The sequence below is a fragment of the Tasmannia lanceolata genome, unplaced genomic scaffold, assembly GCF_043159265.1.
Source record: "Tasmannia lanceolata isolate RefF3 unplaced genomic scaffold, GAP_Taslan_0.1 ptg000002l, whole genome shotgun sequence".
NCBI lineage: Eukaryota > Viridiplantae > Streptophyta > Magnoliopsida > Canellales > Winteraceae > Tasmannia > Tasmannia lanceolata.
In genome coordinates, this window is record NW_027518679.1 from 19492187 (window position 1) to 19514903 (window position 22717).

General features: G+C 38.9%; 1 protein-coding gene and 1 pseudogene across 2 annotated transcripts in view; both read left to right on the top strand.

Moving 5' to 3' along the window:
* LOC143884869 (uncharacterized) overlaps positions 1-16628 on the top strand; it is a 94931-nt pseudogene extending 78303 nt beyond the window's left edge. Inside the window, exons 2-3 of the transcript XR_013253087.1 lie at positions 3579-3754; positions 15814-16628. The product of XR_013253087.1 is annotated as an uncharacterized LOC143884869 (transcript). The remainder of the gene's footprint in view (positions 1-3578; positions 3755-15813) is intronic.
* A 2987-nt stretch (positions 16629-19615) lies between these two features.
* On the top strand, positions 19616-21700 carry LOC143882773 (RPM1-interacting protein 4 (RIN4) family protein). The gene is made up of 3 exons (XM_077386198.1): positions 19616-19676; positions 20750-20935; positions 21466-21700. The coding sequence occupies exons 1-3, from the start codon at positions 19650-19652 to the stop codon at positions 21511-21513; spliced, it is 261 nt and encodes an 86-aa protein (XP_077242313.1). The 5' UTR covers positions 19616-19649; the 3' UTR covers positions 21514-21700.
* The last annotated feature ends 1017 nt before the right edge of the window (positions 21701-22717 follow it).

Consider the following 22717-nt stretch of genomic DNA (forward strand, 5'->3'; position numbering starts at 1 on the left):
CTCGACGAGAAGAAGCAGCTCGTCGTGAACGACGAGCCGCAGCATGTCGTGCATGAGACGCTGAAATTGCAACCGAAAATTGATATTTCGAGTATCGCATGCACGAGTCATATTTGCAGAGCCACTTTATTACTTCATCTGTCCCACCTTACGGAGCCCGATGCTAGTATTGATGAGATCCTTGATGTTGAGCCTTTGATTCGATCAGATTCAGACTCTGAGATGGACGATGCAGAGGTAGAGACTCAGTTGATTGCTGATATCGACATCGTTGCGCATGATGCTTCTGAGATTCTGCCGCACCGATTGCCGATCATCTAGAGAGTGAGCTTCACTCTTCTGAGGCAGATATTGTGGCAGATCCACGTGAGGCTGATCCATTGCCTGAGTTCGAGCTGAGTGACCTGACTGTTGAGGCATTACTTGAGACGGATGTTCGAGAGCATATTGTTGAGGATTGCATTATTTTTTAGCAGGTTGAGCAGATTGTCGAGATTTGTGCTGACACAGAGGCGCTTGTTACGCAGATTGATCAGGAGGATCCGCTTGATATCACTCTGCCAGATATGATTCTAGCAGATGACTTTATTGTTGATTCCATTGTGCCAGATGTGATACCAGTGGATGATGACCTTATTGAAGCTGGTTATGGATTGGTACTGCCCATTGCTGTTATTTCGATCCCACATATCCAGGAGGAGTATGTTGCCATTTTCCCCGCTACATTACTTGTCAGGAGAGGTTTGCGCATTTATGGTTCTACATGGGCGATTTCTTCCCTCTCACTCCGTTGGCATTTCAGACACTTCTCACAGTTGTTACGAGCATTACATATCAGGAGTGTCGCCGAAAGATTGCGACTCATGCTGCTTGAGTGGGTCGTCTACATATTTGATCCAAGCGGATTAGAACTCGAGGGCGAGTTCTTTTCAAGCGGGGGAGAATGATGCAGATATTATGATTTATTTTCGTATTATTTGGTTTCTAATATTTTATTTCCATGTTATTAGTTTCTAGGATTTTATTTTTCATGTTATTTTTAGGAATTCTTATTTTAGTAGGTTTCTATCTTTTAGGTTGTTTATTTGCCTATATATAGGCCTCTTTACAGCTTATTTTGTAACTTGGATTGATATTGAATAAAGATTCTTCTCCCTCTAATTTTGGTTTTCTTCTTCCTTCTTCTGATTTCTTCTCTTCTCTCTCTAAATTCGTCTATTCTTCTCTTCTTCTTCTACTTCTCCCTAAATTCGTCTTTTCTTCAGGTTATTTTTGTCTCTTCTTCCCCTATTCTTCTAATTCTATCCCCTTTCGTCTATCTCTCTCCCCTTTCATCAAATTTCCCTTCACGGTCCTACATCACAACAACGACAACCACATTGGATCAGTGGCCTTCATCTAATATGTGCAACTCCTTTCTCCATTCCACATGTACTAAGTTGAGTCCTACGGGGGGTGGACATTCAGTAACCCCTGGGCCCACTCATGGTATACCTTTTAGTCAAGCAGTTAGGGCCAGCAAATGCATTTGCAAAATCATTTCAAAAACATGTTTTAATAAAACATTTGATAAGCCATTTATCAAATCGGCTTGGCCAAGCTATCTTTATAGGCCGATTGCTCTGACCGAAACTGTAGATGATATTTTCGTAATTGGGGTGGAGAATTCCATGTTGGGTATCCCTATTAGCCTCGTGGGTTAGTCCAAGACTCTAGTACTACCCTCTGGTGACCCCTAGAAGGACCACGGTTAGATAGACCAAGAATCAAGGTCGGGCCCACAAACCAATATGACCCCTCATATCTAAGGACATGTAAAGGGTCCTGTCTGGTAGAATAGCCTTACTAACTCCTGTCCACATGCTATTCTAGTGTGATCATGTTCAGTGCTCAATCCCTATTGTTGCACCCACTCTTCTTGATTAGGGTCTACTACCCAAGTGACTGAGATAAGCCACTCCACGACACGTGCATGTAGACAAGACTGGTGCTGGTTGTTTACAGGAGGAGATGTCCAATCTTGACCCCAACCAGGAACTTTGAAGGTTTGCAAAGAACTGGGATACCATACCTCCCTGCTCCTTAGGATCTGTGAATCCTTGAGCATAGTATTCCTACTTTGCTACCTAAGGAAGAATATGTGCCAGATAATATTAAGCACGTCACACATATTCAATCTGATAATACCCAATAAATGTCATGAAATATTTTCTTTATTATTTTAATGTGACAAGATATACGAAATATACTGGCTTTTAGGGCACTAACTCTAACAAAGATCTCACCCAGTAAGGACACACATCACCTTTAGATCCAGCGCGAAAGAGGCCCAAGAGAGTGTGGAGAAGCCGGGAAGCTCTAGTCAGTCCAAGAGATTAGTGGAATACGGATGAGTGGAACCCACACAGTAAAGTTACTAATAAGGAATATGAATCTGCGGTAAAGTGGTGTGAACGAAGGGAAAATCAGCAAGATATTGTTCCGGACAAAAAGGTACGCAGTGAGTGCGGTGAAAGATCAAAGTAGGCGAAGCAGAGAAGAGAAGATGGGACTATTAGTGCTGAACATTCTCTTAATCAATGTCCATCAGTCCTTGAGACTGTAGGAACAGCAGGGGAGTAGCTTCTACAAATAAATCAAGGTCTCTTGTTAAATTGAACACAATTTAATGTGAATTAGTGTAATATTCATCATGTGATCCATTCTTGATCACCTATTGTTTAGGAGACTATATTTTAAGTAGGGGCATTTAAGTCATCAACTAATGACGTGAGTTATATCCTATTTCTATTTTGGGAGCCTAGATGTGGTGATCGTACACATCACCTAGGCGCTTACATCACCACACCGCTATCTCTCGCTTTTACCTTGGTCATGATCCTCATATTAGCCCTAAGTGATTGTCGTTCATTGACCCTTTAAGTAGGGGCATGTAAGTCATCAACTAATGACGTGAGTTATATCCTATTGGTCCATAGGTTGGACCCACTCACTTATAACTTATTGGCCTTTTAAAAGGGGCCCACCTTGTTCTCACTTATCCCCAATATAAAGAGACCCAAAGAGGAGGAGAACCCCTAGTGCAACAGTCCCCTTTTGCTACTCTTCCCTTCACCCCCGACCTCTTCTCCCCACTATACTCCACTTTCTTGCCCCCTTTGATGCCTCCTCCTTCCTGTCTCCATATTGATCTATGCTGAACTCCATGGATCCGGATATCCTTTTGAGATGCATTTATAACTTGGGTTCACTCCTTATCCTATGAATCAAGCTATATCTCTCAACATCCATAGATGAGTGTAATTTAAGCTGAATAGAATATGGGAACTATGCTCCTCATAATGATCTTGCGCGTATATTTTTGTTGTTTTTTCAAAGTATCTGTTTGTTTAGCTGTTAGTTTATGGGTTGATGCTATATGTTATTGTTTATTCCTGGTAGCTTGATTCAAAATTCATTACACTGAACCGTTATTTATATCTTTCAGTTTCACTCTACATTTCATCTGTTGTTATAGAAAATTTCTGATGCATGATAAACAGGATACCTTTAACCTGTTCAACTGTATGCGATTCCAGGTGGATACAGGTATTTCTCTTAGTGAAGCCCTACTTAAGCACGATGAATGGTTGGAAGCAAAAGGAATCAAGAATACAAATTTTGCTGTAGTCACATGGTCTAACTGGGACTGTCGTGTAATGTTAGAATCAGAGTGCAGATTCAAGAGGATCAGGAAGCCACCTTACTTTAATAGGTAATGATTTTGAGAGCCTTCCTAACTTTTGGACATGAACCTTTGAAATTTATGGATTACTGCAAGATTTTTCTGAATTTTCATGAAGTGCACAATAAAGCACTGCATTTTAGAATTAAATAAAGGAAAAGGGAGGTAGTTTGGGCTATATTCTGGTCTAGGGACAAGTGTTACTCGCATATTTGATGAATTGAGGTAGGCCCTGTGAAAGACATGGGATACACGTTGTTCTGGTGTAGTTACCAAATTTGGCATTTATTTGAAATTTTTTTGATTTTTTCATGCACGCTTTATTTCTTTTTCAATGTTGCTATTGTCTTCTGATTTTTTCTATTATCTTAAGATTTTCTCTTTCTTGCTCTTTCACCTTTCTTTGCCAGGACATCTCTTCTTTAGCCTCTGGAATCTCTCTCATCTGTGTTGCTTTTCCCTTTAATATATTTGTGGTATTCTTCAAAAAAAAAAAAAAAACAACGAAATGCAGCTTATTGAAAACTCATATTTTTAAATAGTCCATGAATTTAACAAATAAATCATATGATATCGAATAAAAAACAATTTAGTCGAACAGTAGTAAAAAAACTTGAATCATACATGTTGGGATTTGAACCTGTGGCTCTTACAACAATAAAAAATTACTTGACCCCTTACAGGAAAGTGTGTATACATGGTCTCATGGAGAATATGGAAAAGGCAAAGAAGATGGAGACAAGGCAAATCTTAAAAAGCTCAGAAGACTCTCTCTCTCTCTCTCTCTCTCTCTCTCTCTCTCTCTCTCTCTCTCTCTCTCTCTCTCTCTCTCTCTCTCTCTCTCTCTCCCCTAGAACTCTGAAAAAGGGGAGGAAAAGAAGAAGGCAATGCTTGAAAAAACTCAAGAAAATTTCTCTCTCTCTCTCTCTCTCTCTCTCTCTCTCTCTCTCTCTCTCTCTCTCTCTCTATTCTCGCTTAAAAGCACATAAAAATTGGAGGGAGAGAGGAAGATAATCCTTAAGAAACTCATAAAACTCTTTCTCTCTTCTTCATCCTTCTCTTTCTTCCCTAGAACTCGGAAAATTCAATATGTCCCCAATATGTACTCACAACAACATCTAGAGCATCAAAATCGAAGAAACTTCATCATTTATGCATCAACCCGACACATGAGAGGCAGGCAATGTCGTTGATTATGAAGGCACGCGGGGTCTGAATTTCATGGCCGCCCCGCCATACATGACCATGATTGTCCTGCCATGGAATTTATGGATGAATTATAGGAATTCAGAGAGGATCTCGACGAGGGTCCAAGCAGGGGTTTGCGCAGATGTCTTTTTTTTCCATTTGGGCTGATGGCGATGGTGATGTTGCTAGAGGTGTGAATGAGGAATTGAAAAGGGTTAGGCTAGAAGGGTGATGGAGGAGGGTGAGAGGAAAGGTTCGGGTTTTGTTTTTTAGGGTTTACATGATGGAGAGGCTTAGAACTCTCTCTCTCTCTCTCTCTCTAACCATATTTAGAATGGATTTTTTTTTAGATGGCAAACAGATAATATTAATAAAAAAGAGGGGGCCCGAGATGGACCACACACAAAGGTACATGGAACAAGGACAAGAAAACAAAAAGAAAGAAGAAAATACAATATCACAGAGGGAGATAATCAAACTACTCCATCTCCGACCGCTCAACCCCACCCCTAGCCAGAGCATCCGCCTCCCCATTAGCAGATCGCCGCACATGATTAAAAACCAAAGAAATAGATCATCCATTTCATCAAACAAATGTGAAAATCTCCACGGGGGTGGCGTCTTTCCCTTCAACCACCGAATCACGTTGAGTGAATCACCGTCCACAATGATACTATCCAACATTTCTCTATTTAACCTCATCATAGCAAAATAGACGGCCTTTACTTCGGCCTCCGAAGCATCACTATCATTTTGACATAAGCCGCCAACCTCGGCAGGTCCCGGATTGCCAAAACTCGACCCATCAAAGTTTAATTTAAGCATTCCAAAAGGTGGAGCCTCCCATCTCTGATCAATCTGAGGTCTCATCTCCCTACTAAAGCAAACTTCTCTCCATCCCTCCCATAGATCAAAGGCCGATACAAAGCGGAATAATGGAATACATTTCGCCCAAGATATAGATAAGGAAATAACTTTCATATAAAGCCAATGCGGGGATTTGGAAACCTCCTAAAAAATCCTCGAATTCCTCTCTTTTCAAATGACCCACCATGTGGCAAGTAAGCAAATATTCCACAACACTTTACCTTTCCTACTCCAGGGCACAAGGCTCCATTGGTGCAACAAACTTGGAATTGATGATGGAAAGACCCAAAGAATGCCAAACCTCAGGAAGATAGAGCTCCATATCTAGCGGGAAAATGAGCAATGCATGAAGAGATTATCCACAGATTCACCATCCTCCAAGCATAGGGGACAATGGTCAATAAGCAACATACCACGCTTTCTCAGAAAGTTAATCGTTTGAATCCGATCATGACTTACCGCCCATCCAAAGATACAAACCCTAGGCGGGCAATGAAATTTCCATATCTTGGCAGAAACAGAGAACACACCACAAGGCAATAGGCTTTTGTAGAAAGATTTGACAGAGAAGATACCAGAAGATTCTGCGATAATTATTCTTTTATCTAACCCACTCCTCTTGATGTAGCACCTTTTAAGAGTATGAAGAAAATGAGATGACGACTCTTAACTCCCTATCAAAAACATTCCTTCTAAAGACCGGGCACCAAACCAACCCTCCCCCATTGCAGTCAAAATACTCGCAAACAAAAGCCTCATTATTAGAGGCAACCCTGGTCCGGGAATAAGTCCCTGAGAGGCTCCTTAGCACACCACACATCACCCCATAATTTGATCCTCTCCCCCACATAGACCCTAAACCTAATGGACAGATTGAATGAGGAAGACATTTTCAAAATGTCCCGCCACACCGTCAAACCTTGTTTCTTAAATCGATCATCTGAAACCCAATACCCAGGCAAACTACCATATTTACTCCCAATAACCCTCACCCACAATTGAGAATTTACCTAACAATGCATAATTAAATTCCCTCACTCTCCTAATTCCCAACCCACCTTTCTTCATAGGGAGACAAACTTTTTTCCAGCTAACCAGTGGAATACCTTTCTTCCCAACATTTTCCCCCATAAGAATCGACGTTGGATTTGTTCATTCCTAAGAGCAACACTAACAGCAAATATTCCACAACCATATTTAGAATGGATAATTTGGTTATTTAAGAAAATAACATTTTTGAAGAGAAAAAAAGGGTGGACAGGCTGAAGGGGGGGTGAAAATATCATTTTGATATCTCTCTCTATATATCATGTTTTTTTTAAATAAAAATTACTCTAACTTAATGGAATCCTAAGTTTCTCACAATTTGATTCGAATCAACTCAATCTCTAGTCAACTTTTTGGGCTTTTAAGCTACATGAATATCTGTATTATTAAACTTTGTTATGCGTAAATACTTATGTGTATAGAGAGCTGCTAGGAAGACTGACTAGCATCAATGATGTTTTTAATAGTCCTTCCTTATCGAGCCAGATGTTCAATCATGAATTAATAACTAATTTTTCATGAAAAGAAAATTCTTGTCTTTTTTATAAAATGACATACCCTTGTGATGCAGGACAGATACAGAAGGATCCTTATAGATGCCGTTGTGATACCAATTGATACGGGACTGGTACTGAAAGGTCATTGTGCATGCAACTCTGATACCAACTATATGTAGGGTGAATCTATGGCAGGGATGTTAGGGTGAAAATGATGGATGAAAATTAGGGTTTTGGATCCTAAAATATAAGATTAAATTGAAAAAGAATTCTATTAGGTTTAAAGTATTTTTAGAAGGGCGCATATTAGGGTTTTGGATCCTAAAATATAAGATTAAATTGAAAAAGAACTCTATTAGGTTTAAAGTATTTTTAGAAGGGCGCAGACGTGTTCCGAGAATGTGTAAACATATGCTAAGAAGGTGTAAACATATCTAGGGAATGTGCTTACCTATGTCGGTAAGGTGCATGCAAGGGTTTTTGGTGAGAATAAGGGTCACAAAGACAATAATAATAGGTAGAGATCGAGAATTGAAGATAATGTTGAGGTAACTGAGAGGCAAGTGGGTCACCCGACCGGCTACTGAAAGGTATCATATCACTGGCTCGAGCTCTTCCTAGTTCTCTCGAGGAGAGAGAACCGGTTGGAAAACCCCCTTCCGACGGACGGTCGATCTAGTCGTCCGCCGGGTCTGCATTTTAACTTGCTTCTTCCTTCTTCCTTCTTCCTTTTAGGGTTCTCCTTCTCTTCTAAACCCTAAATCAGATTTCCTTTTGCTGAACTTTAGATCCCAAAATGAAAACCTCCTCTCTTTAGCACAGAGATTAAGCATAGGGGGTGATGGAGGCTGGGTGTGTGGGTGGGTGGATATTGGAGAAAAAGAACAGATCTGGCCTTGTGAGTGAAAAGGAGAGAAGAATGTTGGGGTCTTGGATGTGTGATGGTTGCAGAGAGGTTTGTGGCGGCAGCTATGGAGACCGTGGCTTGTAAAGGTCATCGGAATGCGGCCAAATGTTGGATCTTCCCTTGCTTTTTTCCTTCTCTATTTTTTCTCCTCTTGAAACCCTCCTTGAAAATTTTTAGCTCTAAACCCTAACAGATGATCTTTGGATAGATCTGGGTTTAATGGTAGAGGTTGGGCCGGCCGATGGTTTTGAGGGGTGATCGGATTTTGGTGGACAGAAATGGAAATGGTTGTGCCGGTTTTAATGGAGGGGCTTGGTGGCCTGAGGGTAATGGAGGCTGCCGGGTTCAGAGTTTTTTTGAGGGGAGACCATAGTGAGAACCAGAACATCACCAGGAAAATTGGATCTGGCCGGTGGAGGCCGGATCTGGCCTTTGGGAGGCTGGATCTGATCTGAGGCCGTCGGGAGGAGGCCGAATCTGGCAGGTGGTCCTATTTGTTCCAAAGCTATGACTCAGAACCTTTGGCTTTTGGCCGACGGATGGATCTGGAGGTCGTGGGGGGCGTTGGGAGGCTGGAGTTGGAGGGACGTTGAGGTCGTAGAGGCCGTGGGAGGCAGAGGAGGCCATGGGAGGCCTATCGGTTGCCGAATGTGGTGACCATGGAAGGCCCCGTGGGATGCCGAATGAGGGGGGCGTGGGAGGCTGTGGGAGGCCGTGAGTTGCTGGATATAACAATGAAGAGGAGGATGGAAGAAATAGATTTGGTGTCAGATTTAATGGGGTCCGTCGAAGCTTGGCGGTGGTGCGAGGTGGAGGCTGCCGGAGATCAGGTGGTGAAGATGGCTATCGTACACGGTTAGGGGCGCACAATAGCTATAGGTCTTCGAGCGGTATTTTTGAAAATCGAAATCGTCAGCTAGAATGAAGTGGAGAAGTCTGTGTGGCATGGCAGACACGTATCATGGCTTGATGGGGCCCACAAATACTATTGGGTAATGTAATGGGGAATGGGGATGGTTAGCATATAACGAATATGTATGCAATTTCTACTGTATGCGGTAATGTTGTAGCCTGTTAGGGGACAACTTGTCCCTTATTTCGCACTTTTTGGAATAATAAATGTCAATTAAAAAAAAATTGAAGATAATGTTGATTAAAACAAGAAATTAAAGAGGAAGTTCAGAGAAGAAAATAACGGAAGGAGGGGGGGGGGAGATTACCCCTTAGGGTTTTCTCCTGAGCAAGGGTTCCTCGAAGCTTAGGAGTAAATCTTCAGTCTTCTATTGTGTAATGTGTTCTCAAGAGTGGCTAAAAGCCTTAAATTTATAGACAAATAAAACTTGGACTCCAAGACTTAATTCACTAATTCTAATGGAACCCAAATCCAATTCAAAACAAATTGGAATTCTTAACTCAACTAGAACTTCCTACATGGACTCTCCTACCACTGATTGATTGATAGACTTCTTTAAATTGCAAGGATGGGTCCTTGGGGTCGCATAAAGTTGAATGATTAATTACAAGTGACTTATTTACCTTTATCACTAAATATTTTTGTAATACACTTGTGGGTCCCATTTAAACACCAATAACTTACAGAAACTATGTGATATTGATGGGAAAGACCGTGGTACCCGTACTATAACTTAAAAGGGCTTAAAAATACCTAAATGACACTTAAAATTAAAATATGGCGCCTAGGATGGTCCCCATCATTCTCCCCCGCTTGAAAAGATTTGACCCTATCTAATGTAATCGTTGGCATTATGTTTGAGAGTTTGTCTTCGTACAATAAACAAACGGTTAATATTTTTAGCACACAAGTAACTTTAGACAGCCATGGCGAACAAGTAACTTTAATCAGTCATGCCGTTGGTTCAAGGTGATGTGGTCAGAAGGTGTGCTCTCGAGGTTATCCTTGTACTACGTTAGTTTAGGCAGAAAGAAATTTGGTCCCTCCACTTCCATAGGTCTATAGATATCTGTTTGCGTGTTAATGATTAAATAGTAAAAACTTGCAAGGGGTCCAAACAAGATGATTAGTGACTTTGTTTAGTATGTATTGAAAGAACTATTTTGTTCGATTTGTACGTCCTCACCTTTCTCAAACTCTTGCTCTTTTATCAGAAGGATGATCGGTTCCATGAATTGACATTGTAATTCCTGCAACATAAATTGAAAAATTGCGTTTTCTTCTGCTAACATTTGTCTTCATGTCAATTCTCATTTACTTTTCTTGTTGTAGTTGTCGTGTATTCTTTTTGACTTGATTCTTCAATCTAGCATTGATGAAAACTTCCTCAGGCATCATCTACCTCTCCTGTTGAGTATGTCGAACAATTCTCCTCTTCCAGGCATATTGGACTACACTTGCTACCCGTTCGATTCTCAAATAGTATTCATGGGCTAACTTTTGGCAAGATCAACTCTGAGTTACTTATGATGTTCTCTTTCTTAATCTATAAGTAATGTGAGCGAGTACCGATGACGAATGCATCTTTCATTTGTCGCTTGAGGTTGAGTAATTTCCACGCTATCTATCCTCGCGCACAAGCATGTATCTAGAATCTAGATGACCGAATTCACTTGTTTTCTTGCATGCATGCTCGGCCCCATACATTCGCCAACTTTTCTAGATCCTCATACAAGCAGATAGCTTCACTGCATGACCACGCTATCTATCCTCGCACACAAGCATGTATCTAGAATCTAGATGACTGAATTCACCTGTTTTCTTGCATGCATGCTTGGCCCGATACATTCGCCAACTTTTCTGGATCCTCATACAAGCAGATAGCTTCACTGCATGAGCCTTAGCTTTTTGAATCCTTCTAGTGCTTAGCTTTTGGTATCTCTTGAAAGTTTTCGATGCAAAACTTTCCAAAAACCAGTCCCTTATGTCGATCCAACGAATGATGGGTGGGTTGCTAATTAGGCTTTATTACTATTCCAGTATTATCCACATCATCCACCACTCTCTGGCATGCCCAACCAAAGTTAGCTTGACATTACAAATCATTTCGTCATCAAATGCGTTACATTTCCACAAATACGTCTCCAACGCGTCTAACCAATCGAGACATTCCCATTTAGGAATTCCATAAAAATCTGGTATGTCTTTAATCCTTGTAGTTTAACGATTACGATCCATAGGATCGGATCATCATGTCAAATTCTCTTTCTTTTGAGTGGCCATCTAACCTAGGATCTAATACCAAATTGATGCAGGATTGGTGCGGAAAGATCATTATTCATGCCACTATGATACAAACTGACGCGGGACGGATACGGAAAGATCATTATACATGCAGCTCTGATACCAAGTTGATGTAGGACAAATCTATGAAAGGGATGTTAGGGTGAACAGGATGGGGGAAATTAGGGTTTCAGTTCCTAAAATATATGATTAGATTAGAAAAGTATTACTACTAGGTTTTCGATAGGTTTGGTATGGACAGATCGTTATTCATGCCACTATGATACCAACTGACGCGGGACGGGTAAAGAAAGATCATTATACATGTAGCTCTGATACCAAGTTGATTTAGGACAAATCTATGAAATGGAATGTTAGGGTGAAAAGGATGGGGGAAAATTAGGGTTTTGGTTCCTAAGATATATGATTAGATTAGAAAAATATTTGATAGGTTTAGAAGGGTGCGGACATAAGTCGGGAATGTGCACACATATGCATTAAGATATAAGCATATGCCGGGATGATGCAGACATTTATCGGGAAGGTGTAGGCAAGGGTTTTTGGTGCGACTAAGGGGCGCATGGATCAAAGAATAATAATTAGGGATCATTAACTTAAAATAAAGTGGATTTAAAGCACTAAAAATAAAGATGATTAAAGCAAGAAATTAATGAGGAAGTTTGGTGAAGAAAAGAACGAAAGAGGGAGGAAGAGATTACCCCCTAGTGTCTTCTCCAGAGCAAGAGTTTATCGAAGCTTTAGGAGGAAATCTCCAATCTTTATTGTATTCTCATAAGTAGCCAAAGGCCTTACATTTATAGTCAAACAAAACTTGGACCCCAAGACTTAATTCCTTAATTCTAATAGTTCCCAAATACCAACTCAAAACAAATTAGAATTCATAACTCGACTAGAATTTCCTACATGGACATCTACTACCACCAATTGACTAATAGACTTCTTTAAGTTGCAAGGGTGGGCCCTTGGGGTCGCATAAACTTAAGTGATTAATTTCAAATGACTTAATTATCCTTATCACTTAAGATTTTCATAAGACGCATGTGGGCCCCATTTTAAACACTTATAACTTAAATAAAGAAGTGGTATTCAGGGGAAAAAACTATGGTACCACTCCTACAAGACCTAAAAACACCTAAATGACAATTGGAAGTAAAATATGGGGCCTAGGATGGTCCCCATCACCCTGTCTTGGTACATTTAGCATCATTATGAGAGATGTTTTGAACGATAATGCAGGAAAAGTCAAAGGGGATAAATAAAGAACCTTATGAGAAGGCTCTTAGGTTAAATAATGCAGGAAAACTAGGAGGGGATGAATAAAGAACCTTATGAGAAGGCTCTTAGGTGTGAATCTCATATCATCAAATAGATATTCACTGAAAATAAAAAACAAAGAACGCAAAACAACGTCAACTAAGTTAGAATAACAAGAAAAGATTTTAGATTAAGGGAACACAATGTAAATGATATAGTTCAGATTCAAGAAATCGAGATCAAGATTCAATAATCAGAAATGGTAGGCAGACGATCGAATTGAATTTGTATATCAAGATGAAAGAATTGAGAAAACAATGAGTTGAGCTTGGGTTAAAGAAAATAATGAATTCAAAATCAAGATAAAGAATAATGAATGATAATGGAAATTAACAGTAGGACAATAATTAGTAGATGAGAAGAATCGAAAAAAGAAGGGAATAGAGAAAAGGGAAGAGAGAAAGTGAAAACTAAATTGAGAAGCTAAATTAAAAGGGAAAAAATCTAAATTAATTTAGAGAGTGTAGGGAGAGAACAACACTTTAGAAAGGAATAAGAGTTTCCAAAGGAATGCACCGATGATACTAGGAATCCGACTAGGAAAGAACAAACCATTATCAAAGGAATCCACCTAGTGAAGATACTACTATGAATCTACACAGCAATAAGAGGGGTTTCAAAAGCTCTAAAAAAAATTTATTCATTAATTCGTCTTTTCTTTACAAGCCAAACCACCTTTTATAAAACCAATGAAAAGATAAGTAACTTATTGGGACTTGGACTACTATTTGAATTTAACAACTAACATCTCCTACAAATGAAACTCTTCTTGTTCGTATAGAATTATGATATTAATGATTCACTTGAATTGCTAAAAATTCTACTCAACTCAAGTCAACTAAGGCTTTGTCCTAAAACCTCCCAATTAAATTAAAAAAAAAAACTCATGAAAAATATACCTTACAAATAAAATGGAAAGAGAGCTTCAGTCCATGGACGGATTGTTGGAAACTATGGAAAAGTGCTACATTAAATCATCAGGGAAGGATCAAAGAATTTGGATCTGGAACTCGGGGGGAGAATTCTCTGTGAAATCCTTCTATCATCACTTAGTGCCATGTCTTGTGTCTTCTAAAGTGGCCAAAGTATGGAGCATCCAAGTGCCTCCAAGAGTTTGTGCCTTTGTGTGGGTGGCCTTCTTGAAAAGGATACAAACAGTTAATTTCTTGAGGAAAAGGAAAATTCTGATCATAGATCATTGCCCCTATGTCTAGAGGCGGGGGAATTGGTGGATCACTTGCTAGTGCAATGCAAGGTGGCAAGAGAGTTGTGGTGCAGACTATTGTCGAGGTTCGGAGTTGCATGGGTTCTACCGGCTAAACTAACACAGTTGTTTGACAATTGGCAAAGATCTCCTTGGAAGGGAAAAGGGAAAATATTGTGGGATGTATCCTTCCTTGCAATGATATGAGTTCTTTGGAAAGAAAGAAATGCTATGGTGTTTAAAGGCTTCTAAAAAAGACCTCTTTTCCTATTTAACAAAATCATAGCCCTCACAATATCTTGGGTTAGAACCATTCCAAGTTTTGCATTTGTGTTGGGTTATGATTTGTGGCATGGATGGAGAATAGTATGTGAGGGTGTAATGGATGAGCCTAAAATAACCCAATCTTGGGAGCCACCCGCTCAAGGATTCTTGAAACTCAATTTCGCTGGTTCTAGTATGTGAAATCCGGGCCCATCTGGAGTTGGGGGAGTTCTAAGAGATGACCAAGGCAATGTCATATGGGCCTTTTCGGTTCCAATTGGGATAGTAGATACCAATGAGGCAGAAGTCAGGGCCATTCACCATGGGATCCAGCTTCTTATGAATATAGACATGGAAAAGGTGGAAATTGAAGGAGACTCAGTCAATGTGATAAAATAGCTCAATGGCAAACACTCAATACTGTGGAGGTTTGTGGTTCTTTTTTATGAAATTCAAGACCGGGTTGGAGAAGCTTCTATAATAGCCTATCACGTAAAGAGGACCGCAAACGGTGTAGCGGGTAAACTAGTCCGAGATGGGGTATTCAGGGCAAGCTTGGAGCAGTTTGATTTTTTACCACCGTGATTGGTATTATTTTCTCTTGTATCTTTGTATTTTCTCTTCGTATCTATTGTTATGACCTCCTCGGTATCTTTCTCTTTACATTAATGATATTCACTATTAAAAAAAAAACCTTACCTATAAAATGACAGTTCTACCCTTATGAATAATACAAAAAACGCTAAGGCACTAGTAATGGGGCCCATCATGTTTTTCTTCTTACCTCTTAAATGTTAATTCCCATCAAACGACCTTGACACAAGGGTATCGGCATTCAAGAAAGCACTGTAAATGTTCTCTTTCAGGCTTTTCAACCAAACAATATGACCTCGTAGAGCAGATTTTGTTAAGTAACTTTGAGTATTCAGACATGCCCTCTTAATTCTTAATATGATGGCTACCTGTGTGGTTATTAATTTATTGATTTTCCGAACATTTCTCGAAATTTTGATCATTTGCCTCATTGAATTATTCCAGAATCCTAGTTAGATAACTACATATATTGGTTTTGTGGTTGCTCCCACATAGTAATTCAAATGTTTTACTCAAGCAGGTGAAGTGGTTCCTTGTTATTTCTTATGAAATAAGGGAATTTTGTTGTTATGCTTGGAAATGGAGTTACTTTCCATTTGCCTTTATCTGTTGATTTTGGGTGGGTCTTTAGGCCCCTGTTTTGCCCTCAGTATATAAATAAATCTGAATACCTTATTGAAAGCTCTTTACATGGATGAGTAAATTGGTTACATAGCTTCAAGTTGTTTTGAACATCTATTCGAGAAGAGTAACTCTGAATAAGTGAGTGATTCTTTTTCTCAGTTTAATTGTCATTTGTCACCAATGATTTTATTGGACAATCAAACAAGAAGGCTGAACTTGATAGAGCTAGTTTTGATTTGATTTGTTTGTTTTTTTTCTGGCATTTAATTTGCCTTCAACGATTAAGGATTTTGTTGGACGATCAAATTATTGCTGAAATGATGTTTACTTTTAACATGATCTTGTATTCTTTTGGACTCTGCCCAGGTGGATCAACTTAAAGATTCCGTTTCACGAGGTATTTGGCCGGGTCCGATGCAACCTCAAGGAGGCCGTCCAGTTGGCTGGTCTACCGTGGGAAGGCCGTGCACATTGTGGCCTCGATGATGCCAGGAACACAGCCCGCTTGCTTACTAACCTCATAGGTCGTGGCTTCAAGTTCTCCATAACCAACTCCCTCACATGGAACTCTGCAGACGACCCGTGTCCACTGATGTCCTAGGACTCTCCTAATCAGACATTAGTCCCCGCCCCTCTCCACCATCATCAGAAGCCGAAACTGCTTATACCCGTCATCCAATTCCATCCCCATGTGGGCCTCGACATCAAAGAGTCGTGCACATACTGTTTCTGTGGAGTGAAGAGCTGCAAACGCATGGTTCGCAAGCCTGGGCCGACACAGGGGAACTTCTTCTTTGGGTGTGGGAACTGGACAACCACAAGAGGTGCTCTCTGTCCTTACTTTGAATGGGTTTCTCCTTGACATTGGCTAAGCTCAAAATCTCTATCTTTCTCTGTATAAAAGAAAGGGGATGGGTGGTTTTATTTATGAGAAAGCAGCAGGCTTTAGCTGCTGTTTGTGGGGTGCTGCTGGTTCTTACATATATTAGTCACTCTGCGCATCGTCATAGGGAGCTCTAACCACCTGTAGAACTGACTTATTGTTGACAGAAGGGAAGGGGATCAAATGGGTTTTTGTAACTTTCGGATCTATACATGCTCAGACATGCTTATTTACCTTAAATCATATGCAAGATAGGGACTTTGCTTTTAATGGAAAATCAGTAAGTGTTTGTGAGCCATATCTTGAATTACTGTGCTTGATCTGCCAAATGTCATTCATTGGACATATAATCTTGAATATGTGTGCTGTTTTTTAGCATTCAGATCATGTGAGATGGTTCGCTGGAGGTCGCATGGTGGATGAAGATGATAACTATATTTTTAGGAGAGTTTGAAAAAGAAAGTTATTGTTTTTTGGGAAATTTTTTATGGATAAGACCATGTTTGCCAACTTTCAAAAAATATTCCATGGAATATTTATGGGGCTAAGATATGTGTGGGAGAAGAAGAAACTTGGGGTGGGGGGCATGAAAAACTAATAAAAATCATGTAAAATAAAAAACCAACTTTAAGTAGGTAACTTTTCACTGTCTTTTAGGAGTTTTTTATCCTCTATCCACTCCCGTAACTCAAGTCTTCCTCACTTTATTTCTCCGCCCCTCTCACAACTGAGCCCACCAATATTTCATAGAATATTTTTTCATTGTTGCCAGGCATTTGTTTTTTTTTTTTTATGGGTAATTGTTGCCAGGCATGGCCTAAATGAAGAGTTTTCCAAGGGAATGGATACTATCGACCCAAATTTTGGAGGATACACATTGTTTTCCCTAGAGTTCATTGGGGCATTGCCAATAGAAAACTATATGGCAATGTCTGACCACCTTGAAAGAATATTCCATGTAATATTTGTCAGGCTATTTTTGAGAGATGGTCGGGAGTTGGAGAGACTTGAGAGTAGGGGTGTAAATGGATATTCAAAACTTCGATTACCGTCTGCATCCGAATCCGTTTAAAGTTAATATTATCCGAATCCGTTTCAAGCGGATATTATCCAAATCCGTTTATGAGATATCCGGCTCTTAGCGGATGCAAATCTGGTAAATGGTATATCCGATCCGTTTAACATCCGAATCCGAGAAGTACATCCTTTTTATTTATTATTAATAATATCATTAATATTTTTTAGTAATGACACACTATCTTCCACCATCAGCCATCCCCACCGCCTCTCTCTCTCTCTCTCTCTCTCTCTCTCTCTCTCTCTCTCTCTGTGTGTGTGTGTGCGCGCGCCTTTGTTCTAAAAGGAAGAAGAGGATCTCATATATTTTAGGGTTTGAGAGTTAATTTTGAGAAGAGAAGGTAAATGTCTGGTTTTAGGGTTTGGAAAATTCATTCAAGGAGTAAGGAGAAGAAAGATAAAGTACTGCAATAAAATATTCAAATTTTTCAGATAAACGGATACAGATAATATCCGAATTGAAACAATATCCGCCGGAATCGAATTCGGTAATAGATATTAAATATCAGTCGAATTCGAATCCGGATATAGCCATATCCGCTTCAAATTCAATCCGTTTACACCCCTACTTGAGAGCGTGGGAGTGAGGGGACCATGAAAAGCTCTTAAAAACCATGAAAACAGTTTTTGGAGACCATGAAAAGCTCCTAAAAAACCAATTCTATATAAAGATTTTTTTTAAGCTAGTTTTTGGGGATTTTTTTTGGCTATTTGTACTCTCGCCCACTCAATTCTCTACCTCTCCTTCATTTTCTGTGCGCCCCCCCCCCCCCCCCCCCCCCCCAAAAAAAAACAGTTGAGCTCACAAAAATTTCATAGAATAATTTTTCATGGTTGCCAAACATGATCTAAAAATATAGGTTGGGGTGGGTTGTAAATATGATCTCCCATTTTTAAAGCATATTTTGAATTTTGAAATTTAACCCCCTGCACTATGGTTGACATTAGGGTTGCAACTCAGGTCGAGCAATTCGGGTTTTCATAACCCTACCCTACACGAGAAATTTTCTCTGGTAACTGAGTCTTTCTTGGGAAGACTCGAGATTCATAAAGCCAACCCTACCCAAGATAGTTTTTTGGGTCGAGTCGGGTTTTTAATGTTAACCTTACAATAGTGATTAATTTCATAGATGGTAGAAAACAACAAATCTTCCCACCAAAAATCTCTAAATTTAAGATGTCGAGTGTATAAATATAAGAAGGAAACTACTTTTCCACATCACAAACCTAATCATCTCAGTGAAAATAATGATATCAATATACTTGAAAATAATTTGGCATGTTATTTAAGAGATATTTAAGGAAAGGGAAATGATAAATGCACCCTTTTCATCACTTGGGACAACCAATTCACTGCATTGTATGTCACAATCACAATCACGTCACTTCATTCCTTAAATGTGAAGTACATCAGCCCCTTTTCAATCATGGATACAGCTGGTGTCCCAAGTGATGAAAAGGGGCACATTTATCATTTCCTTTAAGAAAATCATAGCACAACTAAAAGAGTTGGGCGGGGTTTTGGGTTTCTAGTTTTTTTTCTCTTTAAACACGATCCGGTCCGACCCTAGATCTGGTCGGGTTTTTAATCCAAAACCCAACCCAACCCAAGACCCATGATTTCTAAATCCGACCCATGTTATTTTCAGGACCCAAGGTGCAACCTTAATTGACAGACAATTTAGTGTTGCAACCTTACTTGACATACAATGCACAGTGCCCTACACAATTGATCATTGACTACTCTTAGTTCGGAGGGTTGGGATCATCATATGGAAATGATTTTTGGGACACAACCTATATATGTTGCGGCCCATCAAATGGACTGGACTATATGTGCTTACACCATATAAAAACTCTCATATTTATAGAGGCTTAAACAAGGGCTAAGAACATCTGATCAAGGTGGGACCAGCAGAGAGTGCACAGGTGGTATGCAACCAGATCAACCGTACAGTTATTGCCACGTGTTTCTCTCCTATAAACCATGGGCCCACTTCCAAATCTCCTCCTATGTTTTCAAACAGAAAAAACGCGTTCATTTCGTTGAAGCCGACTTGGCAAAAGGTATAGACGGTCAGAAAAGCAGGGTGTGTACCTGTTGTCTCTATCCACCAACCAGGAATAGCCACGCGTCATTCCAACCGTATCTCTCCCTCTAAAATAGATGATTTTATATATAAATATGCGGAGTTTTACTATTGCCACCCTCCCCCCCCCCCCTAACCTTGTCTTACCAACAATGCCAGCCATGGAAAAGAGGAAGGAGGTAAACCAAAAAAAAATGGAAAAGAAGAAGAAGAAAGGAATAAGAACATATATTGTTTTTTTTTTTTTTTCACTTTTTCTATTATTGGTATTTTTTTTTTTTTTGGGAGTTTTTATGGTGCAATAGATTTGGTTTATGTCGTTATTTCATTGTATTGATATAAGGTAAAGTTTCTAATTATCAATTTTACTTTTTCTTTTTTTTTTTTAGATTCATTGTTGTTGTAGCTGGATAGTTAGATTGTTGAGCATAATTGATTTGATGTTCTCTTGTTTCCATTTTATTATTATTCTTTAATTTCTTTGGTTCTTGGTTGAATTGCTTGGATGCATTGCATTCTCTCTTTAATGCTATATAGAAAAATGTTTATTTATCTTGTGATGATGATATTTATCTATTCACACACACACACGCAAAAATTAATCTGTTTCTTAGATTAATCTAGTGGGCAAGTTCAGATTAAATAGGTGACCTCAATGTTGCGAAAACTACGTTTTAAGAGTTGAATGAATTATATGCATAGAATGATGATAAGGAAAATGATATTTTCATCCCTTTTTGTACATATATTTTTTTTCATAAAATTGACTGCATTTCAACCCCTTTTGTTTTTGCCTATCCTGAAAGGCTCTATTTCTTTCGACGTAAAATGGTTGTAAAAACAAATGTTATGCCCATTTTTAAGTTCAAAATGGATATAAAATTTGTTTTCGCCCATTTAATGTTGAAAGAAATGAAATGTAAGACGAACAAATGGGAAAGAAATTAAATGTTGGGAAAGGGGATGGAAATATTATTTCCCTAGCAATAGTAACAAACAATAATAATCTATATATATTGTAGACTTTATCTTAGATTTTCTCCTTTTGTTCTTTTATTGATGGTTGTAGTGTTTGCTGCTTATGAATTTGATATTTTTTTACTAACTTTATCTTAGATTTCTGGATTAATTGAATCTCTTTATAGATTTCACACATTCTCTAGCTAAGAAATTTGGGTAAAGTAGATATTTTTAAGGTGGGCTTTTAGCCTTAAAATTTCTGTTTTAACCTGTTGGGTGTATGATTTTACAGAAAAATGGCTGGATGGCTGTACCTCAATTCGGGGGTTGGGATCAAAAGGCAGGTGGTGCTACCAATTACTCCATGGTCTTTTCGCAAGCTCGAGCGAACAGAAAGCAAAACAAAACTGACTTCAAGCGATCCAGCCTCGGAAATGAAGAGGAGCTTATCGCGACCCAACAAGTTGATTCCCCCTCGGTAAGAACCCGTTCTCTAGAAATTGAGCTCATATGAATGGTTCGGATCACCACAAAAAATGTGGGACCCATGTGATTGTGGCACTCTAGCTCATATAAGCCTATATGAGCTCAAGCTCACGAACAGTTCCCCCATATACCTAGCAGTTCAAATATAAGGGTTGCAACATTGAGGTTACAAGTTTAGTCCTGGATTGCCCATTAGTAAAAAGAAGATAAATGACAATGCAATTATGATTCATATGAATGTATGTGATATATGTATTTTTGTGTGTATGTTCGCGCACTTACGTAATGATCGCAACATTGAGGTCATGAATTCAGTCCCAACTTTCTTGCTCCTTCCGAAAGAAAGAGAAAATTTTATAATTACAAAGCAAACATATAGCTGTAATAAATGAATGAACAAATGTTACTATGAAATTCATATACAGTGATTCATAGTCTCTTTATGCCATCATTTTCCATTTTTTGTATGTGATGTCAATAGAATTCTTGTTTTTATTTCTGACCTCGTATGTTTATGTGCAGAAGAGAAAGAAGATTCTGAGCTACTTTAATTGCTTTATTAAGGCTTGAGATTGGTGATCAAATCAGACCCATCAGTTTCCAATTGTTTCCGTTATGTTGTAATGAATTGAAATTGAGATTTAACTATTTTTTTTCAAACTATGTGAATGTCAGAAACTGATCAAGCCTTCTGTAATCTCATATGATGCCACCAAAAATTTATTCCTAATAATTTTCTGTTTCTTTTTTTTTGTTATGCTTTGCTGTTCCAACATAAAAACTTATAAAGAAACATCTTAAGTAATATTTTGGTGGATTGTTTTCGAAGTAATTTTGATTACTTGAAAATGTTGGGTATGGAATTTTAAGGTAATTTTGACCAAGGTGAAGTATAAACAGTAACTGATAAGTGAAGAACATTTGGTTTCTGAATTTTACTCGCATTTCAACCTGGATGTTTAAAAGCCATGAAAATAATTTCATATTATGAACACAAAATAACTGAAATCTGAAGTTACACCATCTGTATTTTCGTAATTTATTTTTCTTTCAGAAAAAAATATATTACCGCACCTCAATTTGCAGCTCTGAACCGTTGAACAGGAGGTGCTCCTTTAGCAAAGCCCAAAATTTCAGTATAATTAATGTTTACAAGGAAATACAAATTTTATCATTTTTCCTGGTTCTTGGTATAAAATAAATTATTTGAAGGTTTAGTGTCCTCTGAACCTACATGTGTTTTTCTGTATCTTATGCATTTTATAGACTATGTTTACATAATCATATAGTATCACATAACTGTATGAACATGACAGCATGTCAGGTTAGAAGAAAACAGGGTTAAAGGACTCAATCCACTCATTATTCGCAGTCATTTATTAAGACCACTTAAGAAAAGTTACAATAATTCTCTATTTTACAAGCATTTAAATAAAAGATAATATAAAGCATGCAAATAGACTAAACTTCTCAGCAAAATATGCAAAAATGAATCTCTCAACAAGGGGGTGAATTCCAAGAGTGGATGTGCCATGGAGATTTAATTGCCTTTGGTTAGGGAGGGTAGTGGTGAATTCGTGTCCCCAAGAGAGGATGACTACCTTGCTCGGGCGGTGGTAGATCCTGCTGAAGATCCAATTGCGTGGGCTCCCATTGATTGCTCTAGCTCTCAAAACGATAGGGGATTGGTGAGATTGAAGTTCAATGTCAACTATGAAGGAGACTCTGGAAACAAGGTGTCCAATAGTAGAGCGAGAAGCCTTGTTGCTGGTGG

Coding starts and splice junctions, on each gene's coding strand:
- LOC143882773 (XM_077386198.1), top strand. CDS start 19,650: ATGCCAGCCATGGAAAAGAGGAAGGAG. Junction 19,677..20,749: donor CCATGGAAAAGAGGAAGGAG/GTAAACCAAAAA, acceptor ATGATTTTACAG/AAAAATGGCTGGATGGCTGT. Junction 20,936..21,465: donor AACAAGTTGATTCCCCCTCG/GTAAGAACCCGT, acceptor GTTTATGTGCAG/AAGAGAAAGAAGATTCTGAG.